At 39.0% G+C, this 25,343-nt stretch overlaps 1 protein-coding gene across 2 annotated transcripts in view; it reads left to right on the forward strand.

Moving 5' to 3' along the window:
• The first annotated feature begins 730 nt into the window (after nucleotides 1-730).
• Nucleotides 731-25,343, forward strand: part of PIGG (phosphatidylinositol glycan anchor biosynthesis class G) — an 81,341-nt gene continuing 56,728 nt past the window's right edge. The window contains exons 1-8 of one of the 2 annotated variants that reach the window (XM_042787692.1): nucleotides 731-1,277; nucleotides 4,857-5,062; nucleotides 6,214-6,423; nucleotides 7,930-8,118; nucleotides 9,575-9,713; nucleotides 12,190-12,402; nucleotides 20,754-20,971; nucleotides 24,407-24,688. In XM_042787692.1, the coding sequence (XP_042643626.1) occupies nucleotides 1,118-1,277; nucleotides 4,857-5,062; nucleotides 6,214-6,423; nucleotides 7,930-8,118; nucleotides 9,575-9,713; nucleotides 12,190-12,402; nucleotides 20,754-20,971; nucleotides 24,407-24,688 (1,617 nt within the window). In that variant the 5' untranslated portion in view covers nucleotides 731-1,117. The other variant, XM_032981734.2, reaches the window with a different exon arrangement.

Here is a 25,343-nt window from a genome sequence, read left to right on the forward strand (position 1 = left end):
GTCTGTTAACAAACCCCAATGAGCTTGGCCCAGGACAGTGACTGCTGGACAGGCAGTCTGTGGCTGATGGGGTACTCATATCAGGGAAAATGTGTCACTCACAGGTAAATCTAAGTTGTTCTATATGCTGCAGAAAACTGTACCGCATCTTTCTAGCACAGAGGTGGGACACACAGAACCTACTTGGGTAGAGATGAGAAGCATTTTTTTGGGGGGGAATGAAATCTCAACTTTTGAGGTTATATTCCTCTATCAATGAGCGTAGTGAGACCATTATCACCTCTGCTTCACTTTGTAGAACATCTTTATTTTCCTTTTTCAGAAAATTAGACTTAAAAACTTGTTTCTCCATCTGCCATGACCCACCTGCTACAGTCTGTATCCTTTCCAATGGAAAGGTCAAAAGGTTACTACTATTCATTGTTATTAAAAAGGGAGAAAAAAAAAAATTCGCTTGCCAAACACCTGCAGCAGTCACTGACTTTAGTTTCCTTCCTCACCTGCCACGCATCTTTTGTTGCAACTTTACATAAGATCTGTCATCAACAGCTCAAGCTTCAAACTTGCTTTGGAGGAGACAGTTCACAGAACTGCTATTTTCTGCAGCAAACATCAGCTCTCAGCCCAGGTTACTCTTGGGAAGCCGAGGCCCTGACACCTCGGCACCTCCCTTTTCCTTCTGCATCACAGCTCGGAGGCGGGGCGGCCTCACCCCGTGGCCCAGGGCCCTTCGAGCGCCGGACGCCAGCACGCTGCCAGCCGCTAGCCCGGCGCCGCCTGCTGATGCCATCCCTTACCGCTACGGCCCCTCGACACCCACACCAGCAGCTCCGCCGCCGGAGGACGAGAACCCCGGCAGCGAGGCCCGTCCCCGCCGCAAGGCCTGGCACCACCCCCTTCCCGGAGGGCGAGCGCGGGAGCCTACTTCCTGTTCGGGGTCACAACCGCTCGCGGAGGGGTTGGCTGGCCGCTGGCCAATAGTAGGGCTCCGTGGACGTGTATGATTGGCCAGCGGCGGGGGCGGGAAGAGGGCGAAGGGGCGGAGCGCGGCGGGTGCCGCCCCGCCGGGGAGCCGGAGGCGGGGGGGCCTGGCGGTGGACGGCACTGTTAGGGCAGGATGCGGTTGCGCTCGGGTGTGTTCGCGTCCTCCTGCCTCCTGGTGGAGGCCCTGGGGGTCGCGCTGTTCCTCCGCGGCTTCTTCCCGGTGCCCGTCAGGTCCCTGCCTCGCAGAGAGGCCTGGGGGGACCCTCCCGCCGAACCGGCTCCGCTCGGCCCAGGTAACCAGAGCAGCCCGCCCCACCCCCAGTCGCTGAGGCAACCTCCCGCTCCCGCGTCCTCGCGCCGGCGGCTTCTGGTCGCCAGAGCAACCGCGCCCCTTCCCGCCCGCAGCCCTGGGCAACGGTTGCCGCGGTAACACCCGCCCCGGGCCGGGCTCGCTGGCACGGCTGTGCCCCACGCTTGGGCCAGAGCCCGGCAGGGCGAGCGGCGGAGCCTCGGCGGGGCTGGGTGTGCTGCCGCTCACCGCCGCGCCTGCCGCCGTCGGTTTGCGTCGGGTCTGCTGGGTTGCGAGACTGCAGAGGCAGGAGCAGCCGCTGCGAGCCCGGTGCCGTGGGGGCCCCTCAGTGCTGCAGGACAGCTCTCTGTAGCGCCATCGTGTTTCCAGACCTGCTTCCGAAATTGTTTCGAACTTAACTAATTTTGTATGTAGTTATCGATCACTGCCAGCAGTATCTGTTCACGGTCTCAAAGAGCTTTAACCATCAGCTGTCACATTTTTGGAGGGTGTGCTTTTCAGTCGTTTTATTCCCCTCTCCCTATCTCTGATGCAGCCATCATACCCATACTCTTTAATGGTAAGTCGCTTGCATTAAATAATGTCATTTCAGTTACAACATTTCACATGTTCACTCTGTTAACTGACTGTTTGTGTCGTGCTTGGGTATCATTGTTTCTGTGATGCTCACTGTGGTGTGTGAGTGTCATAATGCTACTTTAGTGTAGACCTTAACACTTCAGTAGTGAGGAAAGCAACTGGAGTGACATGGGTTTCCTTCACAATCCAGTCAGATTGCAAAATGCACAATATTACTGTCCATTACTGTTTCTCTGAAATCATGGTCTCTACAGGTCCTACTGTATTCCTTAGCTGAAATTGAGGAACTAACATTTTCAAGCATATTTTTAATGAAGAGTCAGTAGAGGATATGCTGATACATAGCTGTCTTATATGTCCAGTCACAAGTTGTATTAAAAGAATGTGAAGAGGAGGAATGTGTACTTGAAGGAGTATTCACCAGTGTTTGGAGCTTGTGGGGTGAGACTTCAGGTTCAGTGGGCAGCTGAATTGAGTAGTATTTTGCTCATACAGAACTCTTGCTCGGGACATCAAGTTATGGTTACAGTGGTGGAACAGGACTGTAACTGCCAAACTGAGTCTTTAGCACCTCGTTATTGTTAATTCTTCTAAGGTATATGACATTATCCATGTTGGGACAGTATTACATAAATTGTGAGAAACAATGGAGGGCAGAGAAGGTTGTATATAGCATGGTGTGCTGATACCAGGTAAGCAGGAACACTGGAAGAATCTAATCTGGTAACAGACCTGAGTGTATGCTGGCAAATGGCATGCTGCTTTTTAGCTGGAGACTACCAAGACTGTCAGAGATGTTTGACAGGCTGCTGTGAGTGAAATGTTACATTCAGATGTGATTATTAGCAGGAGTCTAACGTGGAAGGAGACTGGGTGGAAGGGAAGTGTCAGACAATTGGGTTTTGAAAATAGCTTGATTTGAAGAGTATAAATGTGTACCACAGGGCTCTACAAAGACCTTGAATTTAGGTGTGCCACTAGTATCCTAGGTATAGGTAGGCAAAGTGGAATGACAGTGGAAGAATAATTCCTTTTGGTTAGTTCATGGGTTACAGTTTTCTTGCAGAGTGATCTCTTGGTCTGGATGGTAAGCTCTAAAGACAGGGGATTGCTTACGAAACCGTGATATGGAAGGCTTTCAGCCTACTTTAGATCTGTTCAGAAAATAGTATTTATTCAGTGCTTTTGTATTTCCTGAATGTTTCACTTTGTGACCCCTGACTGACATTGAATTCATGGTGTCTTGCCTGTGGGATGACTGTATAATAGTAAATCCTTACAGCACATCATAGTGATAAGTTTTTGGTAGAACCTGTTTTTTTTTTTTTCACTGCTTACAAAAGTTCAGCTTCATTTAAAGTAACTGCTTTCTAAATAACCATAGCAGGGATAAATAAGCATGCCTAGTGCAAAGATTTGCACAACATATCGCTTTAGCTATCTTATAGTAAGTATTTTCAGATGGCTTGTAGTCAACTGCTAGTTCCTTTGTACTTCCCAATACTTTGACTTAACTCATAAATGACACTGTAGGAGGGAGTTGTGAGTAGCGTGTAATGTGTTTGTGATCTGAACATTTATGGTGTCCTGCAAGTTTTGTTTCCCTAAGCAAGTGGATGGGAGTAAATTATGAGAAAGATTCAACAGTACAGTACATCCAGTTGTGTCTTCTTGTTTTTCACTAAGAGCCAAAGCATGCCTGCTAAGTTGATAATTCAAATCCTGGAAAAACAACATTATAATTTTAATCAGGGTTGCTGGCAGTTAGTGTTTTGTTGCTGTTGAGATTTCCTTCTTCCCCCTGTTGTGTCTTCTTCCCTGGTTTCCTTATCTGGAAAAATCACTAGCAGTAACGAGTCTGTGACTGTCAATTTATTGCTGCTTATCTATGTACACAAAAATACAGTTTCTGAAGTTGTTTTTGAGGTTCTCAAGAGACAACATTATCTGTGACCTTTCCAAATTGTCAACCCCTTATCCAGAAACATGTTTTATTGTAAAGGAATGTAAAAGCCCTAACTTTATATAATGCATGTGCTGAGAAGTTGATTTCACCACAGTATTGTCTGAGTAGAGATCTCTGGTTAGGATCCATTCTACTTCCCTTTTGTCCATTTGTGTTTTTTCCTGAGATATGGGACCTGTAGAGATTGAGCCAAAAGCTGCTGCTGTAAAAACTAAATGTCACTGTATGGACCAAGCTCAATGCAAATGAAGAGTTGCTGCAGCCATCATTAAGTCTTTACAAGAGAAGGAGGTGGGCTTGAAGATGTGACACTGCCCTCTACCCGATGCACAGCAGCATTTTACTGTGCCTGTCCATGTAGCATGTTCAGGGGATTCTGGAATTGGATTTTGGCCCTGCAACTGCCATCACCGAACTATCCTGGCATACAGTCTTCTACCTTGAAGGGTGCAAGTGTGCACCAATCTTTTCCCTTCAAATTTCAGTGACTCACATTTTCTTTGTAATTTTCCTGTTCTTTTATGGTGAGATTTGTTTGAGGGGCATTACTTGAGATATGATCTGATGTATAGAACTGGGTATTAGCATAGGTGAATGCTGCATCCTTATTCTAACAAAAGTTGTCTGTTGGGTATATGTAGTTCAGCTTTACTAAATTAACCACAGTGAAGGTAGCAGCTATCCCTTTTTGTTCATTTGAACATTCTCTGTTTCGTAGCTTTTCCTTAGTTCTCTCAATTTCACATCATGCATTCCTTTCACATTTTGTTTTCCTTCCTAGATGCTCTATTGGATTTTTTGTTGTTGTTGTGACATTCCTGTGCTGGATGGCCTGAAAACACAGCTCCCTCTGATTACTTCTCATGTGTGCTATAGTTTGCAACTTCTCGTTTTGCATGTAAAAATAATAAAGAATTTGGAAGCACTCAATCCTGTGGTGAAGTTGTCCTTTAACTTCTGCTTAGACATCGCTAACATTTGCTGATGACTTTTAAATAACCTTTTTTTGTTGCGTAGGAATGGTTTCTAACTGGACCAAAATTCCACCACCACTTTTTGAAAAAGTTGTCATTGTGCTGATAGATGCTTTGAGAGATGACTTTGTGTTTGGATCCAAGGGTAAACAGTTCATGCCGTATACTAGACAGCTTGTTGAAAAAGGGACATCCTATAGTTTCATTGCGGAAGCAAAGCCACCCACTGTGACTATGCCTCGAATTAAGGTAAGTAGTATTGTTTAATTCAAGAAAGTTTTAAAGGCTGAGTTGTTTCATAGGCTCGGAGTTGGCATAAAGGACATGTTTGCAATGTTACAGCAATTTGTGGTTGAAACTCACTTTGCTGTAGTAGTGCATGTGATAGAGTCCTGATTTACCATGGCCCAGAGGGGCCTCCTGCAGTAAAGGTCAGATCGGTGATCTAAGCAAAGTAGAGAGGCTGAGTAAGAGGAAGAGGTGGCAGCTTCCACATAAGTCACTTTGCCTTGTTTTGTTCCTTTATTTGGTAGCTCTGTGGGGAGAAGGTCTATGAGAATCAGTTAAGGGCTGTGAAGGCCCTAGTGCAGGCTTAAATGATTGACGTAATCTTTTTGTTTGTAATCATGGGAAGGCAGTGGCCTCTCAGTTGTCAAATTTTCCAGTTGTCTTCTATCCAAGAACATTTTTATTGGTATTTCTATGTGTTCTTGTAACTTTCGATAGGAAATCTAGTTTCATGTAAATTTGTTTTGTCATAGGGGTGTTTTTGCAGAGCTTAAAAAGAAAATTGTGCCAAGTTCTGGGTAACTAAAAGATTTATTGTGGCTGTGTCATCAAATACAGGCTTCTCAGTGATGCATCTGAGTGACATTTCTTGCACTGAAGAAGCTGAGGTAGTGAGCTTTGGTACAGCAGCTAGAAGGCCAGTGAGAGGGGGAGGGAGAGACAATCTGGTAACTCTTGATAGGTGGACTTCATTGCATTTTCCAGAAGATTCTAAGTCATTGTTTTGAATGTGCTGCCATTGTTACTGTTGTGTTAAGACAGTTTACTTAGGCCTTCTAAACAATCTTCTTGGTGATTTAATGACCAGTAAATGAAGCAAATTTCAGCTGGCATACAAAGTTTGCTTTTCTGCCCACTAATTAAGAAAATAATATTTTCACCTTTCTGTAAAGCAGTTATTATTTCTGACATTAGCTAGCATTGTGTTGTGGCAGGTGATGTGATATGGCATGGCAGCTCATGTTCTTTTACTTTATTATGTTTCTTTATTGACAGTATAATTTCTCCGCCCTCTGCTTCATTGCTTCCTCTTACACTAATACTGTCTTCTGAGTAATGGAAACTTTCTGGTTTCTGTTAGTATGTCTCTTTTCTTTTCTTGTTTTATGTAGGCTTTGATGACAGGTAGCATACCTGGTTTCATTGATGTGATTGTGAACCTCAATTCTCCAGCTCTGTTGGATGACAATCTGATATGGCAGGCAAAAACAGCGGGGAAAAGAGTAATCTTTTACGGTGATGATACTTGGGTTAAATTGTTTCCAAAGCATTTCATGGAATATGATGGAACAACATCATTTTTTGTGTCAGACTTTACAGAGGTGAGAGGCTTTATATAATCTCAAATTAAATAATGTGAGTACAAACACATAGTGGCAACTTCTAAGAATGAATGAGTAAAACTATTCTTGTTCTGAAATATGAACCAGGCAATTAAATAGAAATTGGATTTATTTGTGTTTTCAGTATTAGCAATGCTGGAGCTAAGCATTTCAGTCCCTCATGCATATGCTGTGGGAAGTGTTTGGGTGATACAGTAACAGTGTGTTACTGTATAATTTTCCTAAACATAAGATGTTCTCACAAAACTTGTGGTAAGAAGTTAGACCACTTGCTTTATTTAAAAATTCCACTCCCCATGTTTCCAGTTTGCTATCACATTTCTATTCATATATGCCATCTAGAAAAGGCCCATTAATATATAATCTTGGTCTCTTGGAGTCATACATGTAGTATCGGATGCTTTTGTAGTTGCAATATGAGTAGTGTTTCAGTATGTTATTATAGAGGGAACATAGAAAGTAAATGGTGTGAAACTTCTTATTCTGGGCACTCTAAAAGAGTACATAGTTCAGCAATTTTAGTTCATATTTTGAACCCTTATAATTTGTAAAACCTCAGGCCATTGACTTATTGCTACTGATGTAAATATTTTATTATCATGTTTAAGGAAGTTAGATCTGTCTAATATGTGAATTGGAAGACACTTCTAATTGGTTACTCTAATAAGACTTACAGAATCTTCAACATGGAGTGGAAAAATGCAAACATGCTGCTGGTTGATTATGTGGCTCTCAGGCTCTTTATGCAGTCTTTATGCTTTCTGAATATAGTCCATTGAATAGAAAGATTTTTATATTTTTTTTTAGGTAGTTATATCCAGAGTCAACAAAGCAATGTTGCCTGTGAAATTTTGTAAGGTTTTTTAATATCCATGGAGCGATATATGCAACTAAATATAGGTTGTCAACCTAAGTAGGAGAACATGTGAGGTAGGCTCCAAATAGAACTTTTCAAATAATTTTTCTTTCTTGGTATGTCATCACTTCTCTTTCTCATAGCAAGTTCAGTCTTCTTGTGTTTGCACAGTAGCAAAAATCAAGTTGAAAGAGCAGGAGTGTTTTTTTTCCACCGTGCTTCCAAACACCAAAGAGAGGCTTTTCCCTGTACCTACTTCTTGCGAAGTAACAAATCAGGAGTGTAAAGGATGCAAGTGACTGAAAATTTATTGAAACAGTTTTTAAAAGTATCTGTGGAAGCATGGCAACCTGTTTACTCTGTTTGTGTGATACCTCATAACCAGAAAAAAGTGAAATGGGCTGAAAAATCTGTTTTGTAAGACAGATTTTGTGACTTCCTGGCATGGAACTAATCAATCTGGTTTTTTTTTTTTTTTTTTTTTTTTTTTTTTTTGTTAACATTGTGAGTGACTGTAATTCTTACTGGCTTCTACAGAATTTTCATGGGTAGTGTGATCTAATTTTTCTATGCTTTTTATAAGAGATAAATTATTTTTACCTTTTAATTGCTTTCCTTTTATTTATGAGGTTGATGATAATGTTACCAGGCATTTGGATAGAGTGTTAAAGAGAGAAGACTGGGATCTCCTAATACTACATTATCTGGGGTTGGACCATATTGGACATATGACTGGGCCAAACAGCCCATTAGTTGGACCAAAACTTCATGAAATGGATAACATCCTGAAGAAGATTCATATTTCTCTTCTTTCAAAGGTAATGTAGCTTCTTCTTGGATCAGTGTCTGTTAGTTGTGGACTAACTTCAAAATGCTTGCTTCTCTTACTTCCCTGGCCATTCCTCAGTCTATAGGATAGTGTAGCATTTTTAAGGATTTACTGGCTGACCTTAGTAATATTTGTTAACAGTCTCTTCTGAACAGCTGTGGGAAGTAACTCCGCCCTGGTGTGTGGGGAGAGGCCTGCATGTCAAAATTCTCTTATCACTCATGAATTAAAATTGTGGTTGTTGCTTTCTAGTAATGAAATTCAGCAGAAGTAATAAAGGGCATGCATAGCTAATGGCTCTGATTTTTACAATTGTGAAGGCATACCTCATTCTTAGATATTGAAAAGATTCAAATGGAAATGGTGGTTGTAAACAGCATTTTTCTTATGCTAAATGTAGCACATAAATTACCCAATCTGAATCTGTTTTTAGATTTGGAAATACAGGATGTTATGTACCAAAATAGTCTGGATGTTGAAATACCAAGTCCTAATTCTAAGTGGCCTGAAGCTTTATTCTTGTTTGTTTTGCCAATTGCAATTCAGAATAGCTGTTCATAAAATTTCAATAGTATTTTTAGACAAATGGATACTAATGGATGAAAAGAGAGTTTAAATCCTGATTGTGGAAGTTATAATCTCATGCATGATGCAGTGGTTTTGCTGCAGTTTGTTAGAAGTTTTGCTTTTGTCAACTATATGCAAGCCTTTGTCTCAGTTTTTGAATACAGAAATAATAAAAGCTCTTTACTTTGGATACAACAGGTACTAGTAATAACTAGAGATGACAAAAATTTGTTTTATTATGGAATAACAACATTTGTTTTCTGCCATCTTTGATTCGTTAGCTCAAAATTGTTGGGACAGGCCTCACTTATGATTCTGTTTCTCATGCTTCAGAAAAATAATCATAATTTGACAACAGTCATGTCACATTTCTACATCAGAAGCACTTGAGAGACTAGAGACTATTAGAAATAGGATTTTTTAATATTAAAAAATCCTATTAATATTTACAATATTAATAATTTAGCATATTATATTAAAAACTCTATGAAGCTGAAGAAATGGAGGTGGAGAATGCTTCTCTGTTACTGCTCCTGGACTCTTGATTTTCTTCCCACTGTCTGATGACCTTTATTTAATCCTTCAAGTCAGTTGTTCGTGACTCTGTAAATGAGGGGATTTTTCTAAAGATTTTTTGTGTTTTTTGTAACATACTAACAAGTATGTTAGATATGTATGTGTGCCTTAACTGTTAAAAATGAATATTAATGCTAAACACTTAGTTGCAGACATCTCTTGTAATCTGTCTTGGGTGTTGCGAAACAATTTTAAAAATGGAATTTGAAAAATACTATGTGTTAAAATGAAAATGATAGTGAAGCATTATGTCTACATAGCTTGTTCATACAGTAACTTAAATTTATTTCTGTGGCTTGCAGGAAGAAGGTCCTCTGCCCAATTTGCTAGTTGTTTGTGGGGATCATGGAATGTCTGAAACGGGTAGTCATGGTGGTTCCTCTGAAGGAGAAGTGCGCACCCCACTGCTGTTTATCAGCTCTGCTTTTGGAAAGAGAAGTGGTAAGGATCAAATAGGCTTGACCTTATTTAAAATATATTGCCATCTCTAATTTGTATTAGCTCTAGAATTCTTCCTGAAAAGTGCTTTTTTTTTTTTTTTTTTACAAATACCTGGCAAGGAAAATTCTGTGTGACCTAAAGCTCTGATTTTAGCCAGAGTTTGCATCTGTGGTTGAAAACTTAAGTCATGGTGAAACTATGACTTAAGTTTTGTAACCACTGAGAGAACTGGGTGTTCCTCAGATGATAATCTTTTGAAGCGCTGTCCTACTTGAGTGTTGAGAACTAATGGGATCTGTTGTCAGGGACCTGGGATACTTGTAAATGGATAGGATTAGAAGTAAAATTCTATTTGAAGTGAGTTTTGAATTTTGTCTTTCTTGGTTGGAATATTTCCCTGTCCTCCATTCTTCTCAGACAGCCAGGGTAGTGGAATGAATGACAATTTCTCATAGTGAGAGTAACAGGAAAGAGGAGGGATTGCTGTTGTGAAAGGCAGAGAGATGGCAGCTATGAAAACATGACTATTGATTGCTAAATGTTAAAGAAAGAATGTGGAGCACGTATGTATTTACTGTGTCGGTCAGGCAGTTAATTTTAAATTATTGATGCAAATTTATCTGTTTCTGAAACTAATTTTCTACTTATATAATGTAACTTTAGGTAAGGGGTAAGAAGGAAATGGTGTGATAGAGAATCTTTAGAGTCTTGCTTCAATAAAGTCCTTGACTGAGTGAATTGGTGAAATGTAGTTATACCACGAGTGAATACTTTTTCCAAATAATCCTTTCCTCCACCTTTCATTCTGCCTCTTGCTCATTTCTGTCTGATTTCCTTGCTTTTAAAGCCTGTTTGCAGAACCTTGCCTTGTTTATCTTGTTGGAGGTTCCTGCAGCACAGGGGAAGTACATTTACCTATCTCTCATTTATAAAGCTGTTACCCACCTGCAATAGAAAGCATTGCTTGAGGAGTCATTGAACTCTTTTCAGTTATAAAAATAGAACAAAATCAAGAGCTGACCAAAGCTCTCAGGTAAGTTTTTGCTTTATAAATTCCACTGGTATGTGTTGACAGCTAGGCCGCATGAATGTAGATTCTGTAAATGCAGTCTCTTGTTCATTGGGATTAGTTTCTGTTACGTTTAAATTGAACACACAGTCTTTACAATACAGTGAAATACATCTGTTCACCTGTCTTTTGGGATTGAGTTTATGATTTCTAATGATGCCCATGTAAATATCCTTTAGCTTCCTTCTCATTGCTACAGTAATCAGAATTCTGGTGAATGCTCCTATGATCCTACTGTAAACAAAATGTACTGTGGTTAATTTGGTAGACCTCAAAATAGTAACCCTGTGGGCTTTTGCATTTAGTACGCTGTCAGAATATTACTTGTGTAGTCTTCTACAGAGATGTGTCACCCATGATTGGCTAAATGCATTTGGTACTTTGGCTTTTTTTTTAACCAGTTAAGAATTTGCCTTTAAAGATGAAATCTGAAAACTGCTGACATACAGGCACTCATGAAAAGAGGCTTTAGGGATTAGAGATGGCATTCTGTAGAAGTATGGGATTAATCAGAGCTAGATGAGAAATGAGAGAATTTCTGATGCTCTTAAAGGGAGCCTTGACAGTAATAAAGACTGTATATAGAATTATTTCTGTACTGTACTTCAGTTAAAACACTCAGTGCCTAGAGTTACAAAGAGAACAAAGTAAAAGCGTAATAAAAGAACACTGCTATATAACTAGTAAACCACACAAAGAAACAACTGGCTAGATAGTCTTAAACAAAAGGGTACTTTTGTTGTGAAATCATTGATGTGTAGATGTTTGTGGGGCTGAAGGCTAATCCTGATAACTGCAGTAAGGTAATGGGATCCCACACAGAATCCTTTAAAAATCACTTGGCTTGCCTGCATGGAGCCGTGAATTTAGTCTTCAGCATTCTTTACCTGACCTCTAATTCTGTTTGCCTAGCAACCTGATATTAGTTAAATTTTGAGGTGTTGTCATTACATTGAGAAGCTTCTAGAATGCTGTCAGCATTATTTTAGATTCTTATTCTTCATTCATGCATTAAATTAGTCTACATAAAATTCGCTTTCTATTCTTTCTAATGTAAAAGTTACCAAACCCTCTTAGGATGTAGGATGCAACTTGATATTCAGGTGATCTTCTGGACCATCTCTTTTCTTATTTGTATAACATGTTGTGTTTATAGTAGCTGCAAGCATTGAAGAGTGATGCTTCGTAAGAATTTAATGAATTTTAGTTTTACAACAGCAGAGGATAGCAGCTGAAAAAGATCACTCAGCTCTCTAGAATACTTGAAATAGCTGATCTAAGGCCAACGGAAAAATTTTAAAACTACCAAGATGCCAAATGTTTCTAGAGAAGCAGAATGGGCCTATTATTGAAATACTTTTTTCCCCTCTTTTTTTTTTTTTATTTTCCTTTTTTTTTCAATTCTAGGTCCTCTAACCCAACCTGAACTTGTGCAACAAACTGATTTAGCTAGCACACTGGCGGTAGGTCTTGGTCTACCAATTTCAAGAAACAATGTTGGGAACCTTATATTGCCAGTTGTGGGAGGCAAGACAATGAGAGAACAACTACGTTTTGTGCACTTGAATGGATTCCAGCTTAGCAGACTGCTGCAAGAGAATACACCTGTGTATGAAAAAGGTAAATAAGCTAAAAAAAAGTTACTTATACAAAAGCAGATTGTTTATAACACAGTTTGGACTTTTAGGTTCAAAAGTATAACACGGAACTGGAAATTAGCCATTCAGTTGAGAGCAGTGTTCAGAGAAATGATACTGAGTTCAGTCTTTACTGTAACCTGCTGTGGCACACTTCCTCTGAATACAGTTTTTTTAATGACCAGTACTACTACTAGTAGACAAAAGAGTAGAAATAATGATGAAAGAGTAAGATTAAAGTAAAACTGCCAGTGTAGTTAAATCTCAGTGGATTCATATCTGCTATCTGCGAGGTTAACTTACATAAGGCACTCATGCTGAGCTATTTGGAGGAATAGCACAATGGAGTGAGTTTTCTAATTTCAAAAAAAAGGTGCTTCAAGTAAAGCTGGGAAATAATTTAGACTAAGTTATCCTTTTATTTCATTCTTATGTATGAATTTACTTGGAGTGAGCACCTAGAGAACTTCAAAATTGCTTATTAAAAATACACATATGTGTGCGTGTGTGTGTATTTGGAGGAAAGAATACAAAACAAGTGGAAAAAATAAACCAAAACTAGCAAAATGTAGTATTTCATTAGGAAGCATGATACAAACTGCAGTATAAGGAAGCAAATTAATATGATCATTATGTAAAAAAAATTGAGTCAGAGGATGAAGGAGAATATTTTACCATGGACATTAGAAGATGATTTAAAGTGACTGTGAAGCTTGAAATCCTTGTCACTTGATTTATAATATGTTAAAACATTAAAATAATTGGATGAGAATACAGAGCTGTGTTAAAGCTATGAATAATTAAAATGGGTAACAATATAAAGTTTAGCAAGATGATCATTGTAGGTCAAAAATTAATTATCTTTAAACAACACAGCTTCTAATCATAATTAAACCATGACCGGGAGTCTAGCAAAATAGATGCCACTTATGGTAGCAACATGCCAATAGCAGGACCCATGCTCCATGTATTCTGATATTTTTTTTTTCTGACAGATTTCCTCACAACCCATTTGTGTCAAGTGAGGAAACTTGCCCTGTTGGTGGAGTTCAGAATATGATAGTGTTACTAAAAATTCCAACACAAAGCTCCATCTGACAATATTTCTTCAAGCACTGGTGAAACAAGCTGAAGCTTCTACCGTCTTCTGGTTTATATCTTCACTTTCAGTATATTTTTGTCTGGGAACAGCTTAACTTCAACTTGTAGCTTTCATCTGAGAAATGTGAGAAATTTTTATGCTACTTGCTTGTGAATGCAAACTGCTATTAGAGGTGCTACCCTACTGGAAAGGAGCTGAGGGGCAAAGCATCCATGATAAGCTTCTCTCCTTTTGGTAATGGAGAATCTTAGTAATATGGAACTAGATCCAAGTCATGGTAGCTTTTTTTTTGCAGATTCTGAAGGTGAATTTTCCCTGTTGATGTAAACTTCTTACAGTCTTGTTTTTCACAGAGTGTCCTAGGTGTACAAGGCTGTAGCTTAATGCTTTGGTCAGAACAATTAAGATTGACAGGGGAGAGATGTGCTGTTTGTTTAGTGCTGTTTGGTTGATATGGATGCTTCAGGACCTAGAAATAGTAAATAAAATGTCACTAACTCAGTGACTAATGCTGCAGTCTAAAAGCATGCATGAATGGCCCTTTAATTTGGGTGGCTTCTAAGTGAAGATAAATGCCATGCCACCTATCCCACTACAGACACATTCACATATCTGTGTATCTGTTGTGATTGCTATAGGAAAGGGATTATCATGCAAATAAGGAATTATATTCAGTAATCAGATTCATCTTCAGGAAGGGTGCCCATTTTTATAAAGGGTAAAAGTGAGGACGCTGGGAACTACTGGCCAGTCAGCCTCAATTCTGTGCCAGGTAAGCTCATGGAACCGATCCTCCTGGAAGACATGTCAAAACATATGGAATACAGGGAGGTGTCTAGAAACAGCCAATGTTGCTTCACCAAAGGCAAATTGTGCCTGGCAAATCTAGTGGCCTTCTGTGATGGAGTAATTGCATCAGTGGTCAAGAGAAGAGCGACGGATGTCATCTACCTAGACTTCCTTTGATACAGCCTCCCCCAACATTCTTGCTATTGCATTATAGAGAGATGGGTTTAATGAATGGACTCTTAGATGAATAAGAAATTGGTTGGATGGCCGTGTCCAAAGACTTATAGTTAATGGCTCAATGTCCAAGTGGCAACCAGTAACAAGTGGTAATCTAGTGAAAGATGTTCCTGTCCATGGTGGTGGGGCTGGACTAGATGATCTTTAAAGGTGTCTTCTCTTCCAACTTGTACCATTCTATGATTGTAAGTCAGGAAGGTGAGGAGGGAGAGTTGCCCTTTATATGAGAGAGCAGTATCAATGCCTGGTGCTCTGCCTTGAGGGTGGATAATGAAACAGTTGAGAACTTGTGGGTCAGGATTAGTGGACAGACCAATGTGGGCAATATTGTTACTGGTGTCTGCTACAGACAGACTGACTGGCAAGAGGTAGGAGGTTTGCAGACAACTTGAGGAAGCCCCATGTTCACCATCTATGGTGCTCATATGCTGCTTCAACCAACCTGTTGCAGTTCAAGCTGAGAGAATGGACAGTGAGGTGGACTGAAAACTGGCTCAGCTGCTGGGCTCACAGGGTTGTGATCAGCAGTACAAAGTCCACCCGGAGGCCAGTCACTAGTGATCAACTCCAGGGCTTGACACAGACCCATACTGTTTAACATCTTCGTTAATGACCTGGGAGATGGGACAGAGTGCCCTCAGCAAGTCTGCACACAGTACAAAACTGGGAGGAGTTGTTGATATAGTAAGTGGGTGTGCTACAATTCCAAGGCACCTTGACAGGCTGAGAAGTGGGCTGACAGGAACCTCTTAAAATTCAGTGAAGGGAAACGCGTAATTCTACACCTGGGAAGAAGTATTCCCATGAACCAGTATAGAACCTTCCTCTTTCCTCAGCTGTGGTGATACCACATCTGGGCTCCTGGGTCCAGTTCTGGGCTCTCCAGTACAAGAAGGGAGTAGTTATAATGTAGTGAATGGCCATGAAGGTGATGAAGAGATTCGAACATCTGTCATACATACAGGCTGAGGGTGCTAGGACTGTTCAGGTTGGATAGAAGACTTGGCAGGCATCTTACCAGTGTAGATAATACGTAATGGGAGGGAATAAAGAAGATTGAACCAGTCTCTACTTGGTGGTGTACAGTGAATAGATGAGGCAGTGAGCATAAATTTTGTTTAAATGAAAGAAAGCTTTTTTTTTAACGTAAGGGTTGTCAGACACTGGAATGAGTTGCCCAGAGAGGTTGTGGAGTCTCCATACCTGGAAACATTCAAGACCTGGCTGGACACAGTTCTGCGCAATCTGCTCTAGCTTACACTGCTCTGAGACTTTAGTTTTTATTTGTGGGCTATCTCATCAGGGTTGTGCTGCCAAGTCTTGAACTATACCATTTCTGAATTCCACAGACAAAGTGTGCTGACAGGTTTTTTAATGGAAAAAAACCCCAGAAGATAACGCAGTTAGACATCTCACATTTGCTGCTGCAGGTTGAAGCTTTCCAGTGTAGATTCTTGTTTAATAAAAACTGGTGGATCATAACATTTCAGTTGAATTCTAAGAGAAATGCTTATAACTGGGGCTTCAGTTTAAAGTGAAAGATGCTTGAAGGGATAGCCTAAGCCTTGCTTCTTTAAAAAAAAAAAATATTTTCAACCGTTCATTTCAAAAAGAGTAGATTCTTTTGAAGTGGAAAACATGGAATTCCTGCAAAGAGTATTGTAATTTGCAGCACAGAGATAGGGCAGCAGCTATTCGTACCTTGAATATGATGACTGAGTCATGGTAAGAAAAGATTCATACATTGTAAGGTACAGCATAATGTGTACATTCACTTCTAGTGCAATGTTTGTTTCATTTTTTATACAAAAAGGTGAATTCAGTTATTAATTGAGATGAATCACAGTCAGATGGGAAGGCAGAATGACCTTTATGTGCTGTTCCATGAAGAAGCCCTAGAGTTCCCTGGATGCAACCACTCCAGTGTTAAGAACAAACAGGAACAGTACACAAAAATATCTTTGCCTTCAGGTGTGTTTTAAGTAATATCTTATTAATAAAGAGCAGAATAGAGGCAGCTCAGTAACTTTTTTTCTTTTTTTTACTCATACAAACATGCATTTTCTAACCAATAGGTAGTACTGCATTTCATGGGACTTGGGTTTTGATTTTTTGGGGTACGAAGGAATCTTCACAGTTAAACCTATCTTCAGGTAAATTAAATTTTAAATGAGAAACTTGAAGCTTAAGTAAGGGCTTGATTATTTTGAAGACAACTTTTTGAAACATACTAATAAATGATAATGTGAGACATTAGGTTTTTTTTTTCTGATAGAGATGGACGCATGCAGCTAAAATAAAAGTCTGGAAAAAGATAATAAAAACAGCTGGCAAAAATTAAGAAGCCAAAGGGAGAAATATCTAGAAACACACTTTGGGTTTCTGAGTGAGTTCTTACCTCACTCAAAGTTCTTACAGTAGGCAGCTGTAGGTATCGAGTAATGCTTCCCTCATGTTCTGAACTCCTGAACATGCATCTGAATGATGAACTAGGATTGTTTCTTTGAAAAGCACTTCACAGTAGAATGAAGTCACACCTGAGAGCAATTTGGATGTTGTTATTAAAATGAGTGTCCACCTTTCAATTGGGAACTAATCAGGAACTTGTATTAGATGTGTGTGTTCATTGAAATAATTTGACTGTTACTGCGAGTTTTAAACTGGATAAGTCGCTTTTACATTATCCATTCTTTTCTTACTGGAATTAAGTGAAATTGTTATCAAACAGATGCTTGGGAAGCATAGCCTTTTGCTTGTGATAACATTGTAGGGAGGCTGAAGCAGAAATGGCTTATGTAGTACTATGCAAGTAAACCTTTGCCAGTGCTTTGGGGGACCTGTAACTGGACAAGCTTGCTTCAGATTTTGCTGCGATTTTAACTTGTCTTATGAGTATCCCATGGAGAAGCAACTTGCAAATGTTACCCACCAGTTATCAAAATGCTTCTCCAACAACTCAGAGTCTGTGACCCTTCTCAATTTATTACTTACTACATACAAATATGCCATTGAACAGTTATCATTGGAGGTTTCAAAGGAAATTTGGTAACTACAGTCCTTTATTCCTTTCTGTAGGACCTTTAAATAATTCACTTAATTAATATAAATGTGGGTTTGACAAAAACAGTCATCTTTCATAACATGGACAGAATGGATTTGGTGGGCAGTAACATGGAAGGAAGTAGATAAGAATGAAATAAAAGTGCTAAAAGGAGTCAAGGAGGAGGCTGGGCAAAAAGCATGAAAAGGGAGCAGAACAAGAGCAGAAGTTGTGGAGAGAATTTATTTAAATTTCAAAATATAACTTGAACTCATTTCTGAGTTCTGTTTAATGAAATAGTGTCGTGTAAAATCTCAGTTTGATTAAAGCTCATTTTAGATCATCCTTCTGGATTTCTGGATTTCCTCAAAAGTATGAATAGTTAACTCTTATTTCAAATATATTGGAGGAGGAACTTTCTCAGGAATCAACTGTTCAAAAAACTATGGTAGGGAAATGAAAGTCTCCACGTGCACTGGCACCTATCTCAATATACAAGTGTTTGCTGATGGCCAAATTGCACTTTCTAGCAGATGCAAGCCTTCTGCATAGCAGGATCAGCAAGCTTTGGAGTCCATTAGAAGAGTTAGGAGACCAGACTGGACATTCTGAGTTAAACACTGCTTTTTAAAATTCTCCCTTTGAGTTCAGCCTGTAGTAGATCATGAAGTGTCTTGTAGTGATGAGACCTACAAATGGTAAGCTCAGTTCTTTCATGACTGTCCAAGAATTGTGAAAATAAATACTTCATTCATCTTCATTCACTTGAAATATAATTAAAAATGTTTCTGGATTTAGTAATGTACTTGTGCTGAAAACGCATAACAAGGAGCATGCTAGTTTTTTTCCAAGTTTGGTACACTGTTGATCTACTGGGAGTAAAAATGAGCTGTAGCTTAAGTCTTTGTAACACCAAATTTACTTCAGTCATTGCTTTAACCCTTGCCATGTGAAACTGTACAGCAAATGTTTTGCCTTACTTCTAGCTAAGAAGGTAAAGATTGCAAAATGGGAAGGTAGTGATAGGCTCGTTATAGAAAATTTTCCAAATTGGCCTTTTTGCCCTTAAGTTGTCATTAACTTTCAAGTGAAATTGCAGGGAAATAACCAAGGTTGTTAATATGAAATGAAACTACACATTTATTTATTGCAAAAAATACAAGTATGTGTTAATTCTCAGACCTAGCTTAATGTCCAGTGAGATAAAAGTTTCTGAAAGTTATGCTCTTGCTTTCCTTGTGCTGTCAACTGAATTTATGTTGTAATTGCATCCTATACTCAATACTAATATCATATAGCATGTTGGAGTATGGGGTGATGCCTCTGTAAAATGAAGAGGGAAAACATACCTTAAGTTCTTTCAGGAACACCACTGGTTTCCACATCTATAACAAAACACAGAAACTGACCTAAGTGTTCTATTTTAAATAAATGCTCTTGAAATTAAACTTACATAAAGTGAATACAATGCTCTTCAGGTGCATGTAGGACTCACAGTAATAATTTTGTCAGAAATTGTTTTAATTTTTTTTACCTTGATGCTTGTAGGGAGTGTTTACATTTTTGCCATGCATGAACGAAATGATGCTCTTCCATTTTCACCTGCAGAATCTGGTTATTGTCACTGCTGAATGTATCTTTTTGAGAAGTTAATAGGCTATCAACTCTCAGCTTTTTATGAAGCAGCTTTTTGTGTAAATGTTTGGTAATGGGAATGTTGATGATGAAAATCAATGGTAGTTGATGGGAGAATAAAATAATAGAGTACTTCCATGTGTCCTTTGAATCGACTTGAATCATTGTCTCTCCACACCTACCCTTTGACATGTATGAACCAGAACAGTTGGTGTGAAGTAAAGGTTCTGTGGATTCAGTGAGGGGAAATACATATTGGAGAAAAGCTACTGCTGCTGTACTTGCAACGGACCTCTAAAATGTAGGATTTGGCTGTTTCCTTCTTTCCCATGTCTCCTGTTTTCCTCACTCATGCTTTTAAAATAAATGTAGGGAGAAGAGAGTAATTCATGTGTTTCTACAGTATAAGAGAGAAAGAAGAGACTGTAATGTCTCTGTACCTATATTAGAAGGCATACTCACATTAAAACCTGAACCCATAGAATTCAGTGGTTGAGTTAAAATTACTTCTTTCAGGGACATAGTCCAGTGCTAGTCTTGTCTTCATCCCCAGTTGTGAAATCAGACCACAGTCTTCATATGTGTTGTCAGTGTTCACCTGCAGTCCTGTTTATACATATATTTATCAGAAAACTTAATCAAAACTATATTTCTACAGGAAAATATACCCTAGGTATAGACAGCAGATATGTGTCCTGGAGGTTGAGTTTTTTCCTGAGTTTTTCTTAATTTATTGCTTGCTTGGTTTTGTTTTGGTTTTTATTTATTTTTTTTCAGGTCAGAATTTTTTTAGATGTAGATAGGCCATCATGAAATCATCTGCCACAAGACTCCCATACGTTGGTGGCAGCATCAGATTTTCTCTTTTTTAGTCAGGTTAGACTGCAGGCCATCCTTATACTATAGTAGAGTTACTAAGTTTCACTACCAAGGATTGATTCTCACCAGTTTAATAGTCCAAACACCTAAAGCCGAAAGGTACACTTCAGCTCTTAACTTGTCTATTACTGCTTCAAAATCTCATATCCTGTGTGTTTAACTTTGTTTTACCAACTGACTCTCACTAGCTTTGCAGCAAAATCAAGGTTTCTAATGCAGTGTGTATGTCCTTTGGTGTTTCCTCCAGAGCTATTTGATCATTTCCCACTTGGCTGGTACAATATGGGCTGGATAATGAGTGGGTCCAATAGAAAACATGACTTTTTTCAGCATTTAAAGCATTTGAATAAGTTTGTCCTAGAAACCTTTTGTAAGAGTAAATGGATGTTTTAATATTTTTGTCACTTAGAGGTCATGACATTTTATCAGATTAGGGATTAATTGCTTTTATTCTGAGTAACTGGCTCATTATGGTCTTGCTGCAGGAAGATAACGTAACCTCCTAGGTATGAAAAAAGTTTCAACCCCTATAACAATTTATTTTAATACTATATGAGCAAATATAAAAATATGATCATGTCTCTGATTAATCCTCCTTTGTTCATGGATCCTCTGACTTTTTTTTTTTTTTTTCCGTTTTTCCCTCCCTCAGATCCTGGATATGAACATTTTAAGATGGCAGAAAAGTCCCATAGTAATTGGATCAAACTGTATTTAGAGGGTAATAATTCAGAAATACTCTTAAATCTTGGCAAAAAGGTCCTGAAGCAATATTTGGAAGCTCTGAAGACTCTGAGTTCTTCACTAAGCAAACAAGTGGCACAATATGACATGTATTCAATGATGGTGGGGACTGTGGTCATTATGGAGGTACGAAAATACATTGTTCTGTAAAAAAGCTAAGTGCACAAACGTAAAAGTTTCTGGTTTTTGACTGCTTAGTGTATGCTCTTACTGGTCTTTAGAACTACTGAATATGAACTTTTAGAGTTAGCTGACTTTCTGCTTGGATGAGACTAGTATAACTTGGCCTTTAAAATGATTCAAGAGAGCTTTTCATATAAACTACTTATGTTTTGGTGTAACTATTTACTGTAAGTATGCAGATGTGCTACAACTTAAATTACTCCTGTATTAGTTAGCCTTCTACTTTGTGAGTAGCCTTACTGCATTAAAAAATAAAAAAGTCTGGCAAGTAAGTGAGTCACGGAATCACGATTTTACAACCAGTAAGGTTATAAAGTAGGTATGTTTATTCAGTGCTGGGTGCACGGGGAATAGTTTCCTCCAAATTCGTGCTCACCAGGAGCCAAAAGGGGCTCCCTTTTATTGTATAAAATGTTACATATTCATTATCTATCCTAATACATATGCATCACTACTCCAAGGATGAGGGAATATTACAATTAGTTTCGAGAAATCATTTACATATCCCCCCACCCCAAATTCCTCCTGTTGCGCTTGCACAGTGCTTCCTGGTGGTCGTGGGCAGGGGTCTTCAGATGAAGGCTCATAGTCTTCACTGTGTTCATTAGTTGACCCTTACTTCTGGGCAATCTCAGTCCTGTGGTCACGTACACCTTGTCCTTCAAGTCTGGGCTAATTTACAGCTCCTTTGTCTTTATGGCTCAGTGGTTTCAGTTCCCCTCTTATCTCAAGGACAAGAGATACCAGATGTGGCCCATCCTGTCTTCCATTCAATCACGAGGGAGTTACCTTCCTTTGATACGGACCATCAATAGCCCATCTTGTTCTTTCTTATTCCATTGCAAGGGAGTTACCATCCTTTGATGGATGGAGGCCATCTGGTGAGCATCCCAAGAAGGGAGGGGCTATCGGGTTGGTGTTAGCATCCCCTGAAAAGGGGGGGCTATCAGGTTAGTGTTTCCTCAGATCGTAAGTTCCTGCCTGTTCCTTTTTATCTAACAGTGAACATAGCTGCTCAGAACAGGCAATGCCTTGTGTGGGTGATTTTCACAATTCTGAGAATTGTTCTTTGTACTGATAGGTGTAGAGCTTTGATAGGAAGTAAAGCACCTACTATAAGATGCTGGGTTGCCACTTCATATCTCATGTAGAAATAAAGATAAGATATCCCATGTCTGGAATTTTTAGTGGTTCTCTGCAATTGATACTTTAGGCAAATCTCAAATGCTGAAAATAGCTTTTATGATAATGCTTTGAGAACCGTGCTGAAGGGATACCATACCTGGACACTGAACTTTTATGTATAGAAGCTTGCACTGACCTTTTAGATGACACGCCCATCAACTTTTGTAAAAATAAGTGTTGTTCCCTAGGATGGAATACCTACTACAAGCTTAATTTAGTCCTTGCATGTGTGCAGTTCTTGTATACAAATGCTATTGCAGTACTCAAGAATCTGCCTTGCTTTCCAAAGTCTTTTTGTCCTGATATGAAATTTCCACCCTCACTGAATAAAGAAGGGTAGGAAGTCTCACAGGTGATTTCAAACTACACCATGCTATAAATGCCATTTCTCAGATGAGGAGTGATACAGGGCCTAGATAGGAACAGGGGATGTAAGGGTTAATATGGGAATAGCAAGAAGGGGATGACGAGGGAAATAGTTGAGATAAGAGTAAGGGGATGACAAGGGAGATAGTTGAGATAACAGTTTGCCTAATGATTTGCTAAAAAGTAGATAGTTTGTAAAACATGAGGAGCTGAGGCATGGAGTCTTTAGGCTTTATCAGTACAAAGCCGGTTGGGACTAGACCTACGGTTTGGACAACAGCCAGTAAGGGACTGAGTCTGCACGAAGCCTGGGGTCACAGAGCGGACAGGAGGAAGAGGAGCTTGACTTCATCCCCAAAGACCCCAACGACCACCACCAGAAGGCACTGCGCAGACTCAATTGGGAGGAGATTATGGAAATGCTAATTATAATAAGAAGCGGGGACAGGTAATGCATATGTATAGGCGTATTGCGAAATATTATGGATATGTAATCATTTGCTCTATAAATATAAGGCAACGGTGCCATATCGTTGCGTACAATAGGAGGAGCTATCCCCTGTGTGCCCAGCGCTGAATAAACATACCTACTTTACAATCTATCAGATTGTGGAGTCTGTTTTCCGCACGTCAAGGAGAATACATCTAGGACATTTAGGACAGTGCATTTGCTCAAAAGAGCTAAATTTAGATTTGTAGATAACTACAATTCGAGCATTTTTCTATCATGAGTGCTGTCTTTGTTTTAATTGTAAGAGCTCTATTAAAAGGTAAGACCTAATCCAGTTTGATACTGTGAAACATATTTTCATAACAAAGTTGACTATGTGAAGTAGAATATGAAGAAGAAGGAAGACTACTGCAGTGTATTGGACTTTTTTGGTTTACTTTACTATGCCTCACTGTATTGTGGGAGGAATTTTAGACAGAGGCCTTCACAATAGGCAGTGAAAGATTACAGGTCGTCAATGGTCTGATATAGTTGTTTTTATCTTAATTAGTTTTAATCTTGCCCTAGCGCAGTCTGACTGAGCTCAGTCTAGTCATAGCTCCATCTGTGCCCCTTGCAAACCGTTTTAGCATATGGCTGAATTTTCCCATTACTTACAAAAGTTTGTACATGGATAGCAGAAATTATTCATGATATTATTCATCTCCACGGCTACAGTTACCTGAGAGGAAACTTGGAATTCTGCCTGATCTGTGTGCAAGTTACGGCAAAGTGAAAGTAAAACCAATAAATCAAATTAAGATGAGGAGAGGTACAAAAAATAAACACCAGGAGAACTCATAAGCTTGAAATACAGCATACACTTGTGTGCCACTATGAGAATTTTCCGTGGTCTGGGAAGCTATGTAACTCATCAGGATCTCTATGTGTATCTCTCACGTAGTGAGATAAATTGCCTTTGACAGAAGTGTGTATGTAACCTTAGGCATTTTCAGGTGACAAATAATGGGTCAAATTTGTTTGCTTAGGCATTATTTTGATACTGGGAGTTAAAGCTTTTACTCTCGCAGCAAATGGAGATCATGCATGCGATCATTTACCACAGGTGAGAAGGTGCATGGTAGTGTTTTAATCTCTGGTAACTTGTGTGCCCAAGCCCTTAATAAATGAAAACACAATCTTTGATTTTCTCATTTATATGGTAAAATCTTACCGGGGACAAAAAATTCAGCATACTTCTTCACAGTTTTTTTTACGAAGTACGTATACTAGCAGAGTGATGTCGATGACAACAGCATGATTTTTTGTGTGAATTCTCAGTGTATATTTTAGCTAACCCCAATTCTTTAAGTATTAATTTTCTATTTTTTTTCTAGGTCCTGCTACTGCTTTTGCTCAGTGTTCCAAAAGCCCTGAGCAGCCGGGCAGAATTTGAAGTGCCCCTCTCCCCTCCCCTCTTCTCTCTGCTATTTTATTTGATGTGTCTGATGCTGTGTGCAGTTCACGTCATTGTATGCACATCGGCAGAAAGTTTATGCTATTTCTGCAGTATGTCCTGGTTAACAGCAGTTGGAGTGATGATGCTGATTTCTGCACTCATGTGTGGTATTTTATCTGCCATTGCAAAGATATTTGAGAATTCAACACTTACACTGAAGGTAAAAGTATTACGGTTCAAAATGTTTTGCTCTTTATGGCATACTTTCAGATAAAGTTTTATAAAAGTTTTCTCTGTGTGTACTTAAAGAAATTGTTATTTGTAATGTAATTAGAATAATTTAAAATTGTAATTGAAATGTGGTATGTTCACTGTGGCATGATACCGATTCTTATAATGAAGATCATAGAAGTGCTTATTTCCACATTAAGAAATGTTCAAATTAGTGTAAATTATTTTGCTGTTGATTTTATAACATCAGAAACAGTTACGCTGTGTACAAATTTTATGCTCTTAAACAGTGATGTTTCACAATTGCAGTTAAAGGAAGATGTATGGTATTTTGCAACAACATGCACTGGTGATGATCTGTCCTTTCTCAAATACCACAGAAATTAATGAATAAGAAAATCCTTTGATGGAACCCTTTCTTATATTGGTATTAATGCTATTTTAAAAATAGTTTTGAAAGTGTAACGGAGCAAAATTAATCTGTCTTCTGATTTTTAAATTAAGCTTTTAAATTTTTTTAATTGTAAGAAATTGAGTTTGTTATAACCTTCGGAGTGCTCAAAAATGTTCTCAGTTATGTGAGTAGTTATCTTTGTAAACTACTTGATGAGTTTTATTGTTGTATTGAATAGGGTTCAGGCAGT

This window comes from Tyto alba, unplaced genomic scaffold, assembly GCF_018691265.1.
Source record: "Tyto alba isolate M040663 unplaced genomic scaffold, T.alba_DEE_v4.0 Super-Scaffold_13, whole genome shotgun sequence".
Lineage (NCBI taxonomy): Eukaryota > Metazoa > Chordata > Aves > Strigiformes > Tytonidae > Tyto > Tyto alba.